At 67.7% G+C, this 2593-nt stretch overlaps 1 protein-coding gene across 1 annotated transcript; it reads left to right on the top strand.

Annotated features, from left to right (window-relative positions):
- Positions 1-356: 356 nt before the first annotated feature.
- Positions 357-2444, top strand: MNEG_15605 (hypothetical protein; the record flags this gene model as incomplete). The annotated part of the gene is made up of 7 exons (XM_014035924.1): positions 357-473; positions 737-871; positions 1069-1179; positions 1401-1511; positions 1836-1942; positions 2196-2316; positions 2430-2444. 7 exons carry the CDS (start codon positions 357-359, stop codon positions 2442-2444), a joined length of 717 nt encoding a protein of 238 aa, XP_013891378.1.
- Between the last annotated feature and the right edge of the window lie 149 nt (positions 2445-2593).

The raw sequence follows: 2593 nt of genomic DNA, 5'->3' as shown, positions 1-2593 counted from the left end.
GGGGGGGGGCAGGGCGAATGCAATGGGTGGACGTCGGCCCCGCGCACTCGCGCCCTGGCGCGGCGCGACCCGTCTGCGGCGCGCGCGGCCTTGCGCGTCGCACACACGCCTGGCCCCTTGATCACCTCTCTCTGAACCTCCTCTTTTGAGATCACAGCCCCAACTCACCCCCCTTCCCCTGCGCCTTGACCGACTTGAAACGCGACAGCACGTACATCGTGGACGGCACCAAGCAGCAGGAGTCTGAGTACAAGGCGCTGCTGGGGGCGCAGGCCGCGGCCATTGCGGCCCTCAAGGAGGGCACGGCGGCGGCGGACGTCTACCAAGCGGCCGTCAAGGTGGGCGGGGGCGGGGCAATGCTGCTGCCGGTGCTGCTGCTGCTGCTGCTGCTGCTGCTGCTGCTGCTGCCGCTGCCGCTGCTACTGCTGCTGCTGCTCCTGCTGCTGCTGCTGCCAATGCTGCGGCCGTTGCCAGTGCGGCCATGGCGCCTGCAGCTGCCGCGAAGGCGCCTGCGCCTGCTGCTGTTGCCTTGACATTGGCAGCGAGGCTCGCACCGCGGCTCCACGGGTCTGCTGCTCCGCCCGCCTATGCCTTCCCGCAAGTTGGCGCTCAGCACTTTTGGGAAGTTCTCACAGCCACGCTCATGGCTCTCCAGGGCCTCACCCAACCCTCCGTCGCCCCGCCCCACTGCTGCCGTTGTTACCCGCGTCGGCCCCGCTGTACCTCGTGCTCGCAGTCCCTGGAGTCGGCCGGCCACGGGCACCTGGTTGAGCGCCTCACGCGCAACGTCGGCTTTGGCATGGGCCTCGAGTTCCGCGAGAGCCACAACGTGCTGGGGCCCAAGAACACGGGCAAGCTCAAGGCGGGCCAGGTGCGGCGCCGCGGCCGCCCCTGTCTGCCCCCCCCCATGGGACGCGCACGCAGCCCCGCGACCCCGCCCGCCTGTCTGGATCGCGCCGCTGTACCTTGATGTTTGAGGCTTGGCTCGCCCTGATGCCGGGCCTGCCAAGCGGAGCCTACAACGTGCACCTACCCGGGACCTCTTCCCCTCGAATCCCTTTTTGCCAGGTGTTCAACGTGGTCGTGGGCCTGTCGGGCCTGAGTGACCCCTCCATCAAGGACGGGCCCCTGCAGACGTACGCCCTGCAGGCAAGAAGCCGTCCGCGCGGCCGCCCAGGGGTCCCGGAGGATTCTGCGCATGCTCCAGCGCCTGAAGAGGAGGCCTGGAGAGGGGCAGGTCGCTCTGCTTGAGCCGGCGCCACACCTATAGCACGCTGGCACACCATCCCCCGCTCGTGGTGCCTCTCGATGCCTTGCCAGACCGCGCTGCCCGCACAAGGGTTCAACCCTGAACCCTGAGGGACCCAAACCCATCAATTTGAACTTTTCGCAATCCCCAGGTGGCGGACACCGTGGTTGTGAAGCCCAAGGGGGCGGCCCCCGAGGTGATGACCAACGGCGCCCCCAAGGACTTTGACAAGATCTCGTACACGCTCAAGGGCGACGACGAGGTGGGGGCCGCGGGCAAGCTTCGGGCGGCTGCATGGGCGGGCAAGGGTGGGATGGAGGGCTCAGCCGCGCAGGCGCGGGCGCGGCTGGGCTGCGCCGAGTTGCACGGCCTGCAGTCAATCCTGTTTCCGTGTTGGCTGCAATCGGGCTTGCTGTTTTCTTGTCGGGCTCAGGGCGAGTCGACCAAGGCTGTTGAGGCTGCCTGCAGAGCGCAGCTGCCACATTTTTCGCAGCCCAAGGCTCGCTGGAACGACCCCCCCTCCACCACCGGCGCGCAATTCTTTGACATTAAATTCCTCTTCCTTGCTCGCCCCCCTCCCCCAAAGGAGGAGGAGGACGCGCGGCCCGAGGCGTTCGATGACGTCACCAATGGCCTGCCCGGCAAGAAGCTGCGCAGCGACGACCCCAACTACAAGAGCGCAGAGCAGATCAGGTGCGCGTGTGCACGCGTCCGTGCGCGCGCGCATGTTTGTGTGTGTACGCGAATGTGTCAAGTAGGCACGAGAAGGGTTGCAGGACGGAAATGCGCCGGCGCTGCTGTTGTGACGTTTCAAGGGCGGGCGCGTGCGCTGTGGTTGTGGTTGTGGTGATCTCTGTGCATCTCGGCCGCGTAACACCAGTCACAATCAAGTGAACGTGTACCTCATTGTCGGCTGCCGCACCGGTCTCGAACCATACCTCCAAAGGCGCGAGAAGCAGGACGAGCTGCTGCGCCAAAAGAACGACGAGACGCTGCGGCGGCTCACGGCGCAGCGCGGCGGCGGCGACGCGGGCGGCGGCGCGGCGGGCGGGCGGGCCATCAGCCAGGTGAGGCCCTCGCGCGCGCTCGTGCGCGGCGGCTGGCGGCCGTTTCTGTTGCGCGTTTCTGGTACAAGCTGCGTGGGGTTCAGGCGATGCCTTTCTTGCACATGTGCGTCGAGGCCAGGGGCGTGTGATCGCGGAATGGCAGGCCCTTGACCGAGCTGGGTCTGATGCAGGCTGAGCACTCCATGGCACCAGTCTGCAGCGGCCGGTCAGGCAGCCCTCTCTCAGCCCCCTTTCCGCCCACGCCCGCGCCGTGCCGCACCGCCCAGCCGCCTCCGCC

This window comes from Monoraphidium neglectum, assembly GCF_000611645.1.
Source record: "Monoraphidium neglectum strain SAG 48.87 unplaced genomic scaffold scaffold05481, whole genome shotgun sequence".
NCBI classification, from domain to species: domain Eukaryota; kingdom Viridiplantae; phylum Chlorophyta; class Chlorophyceae; order Sphaeropleales; family Selenastraceae; genus Monoraphidium; species Monoraphidium neglectum.
The sequence above is the reverse complement of the archived record's forward strand: the minus strand, read 5'-3'. Positions and strand labels throughout refer to the sequence as shown.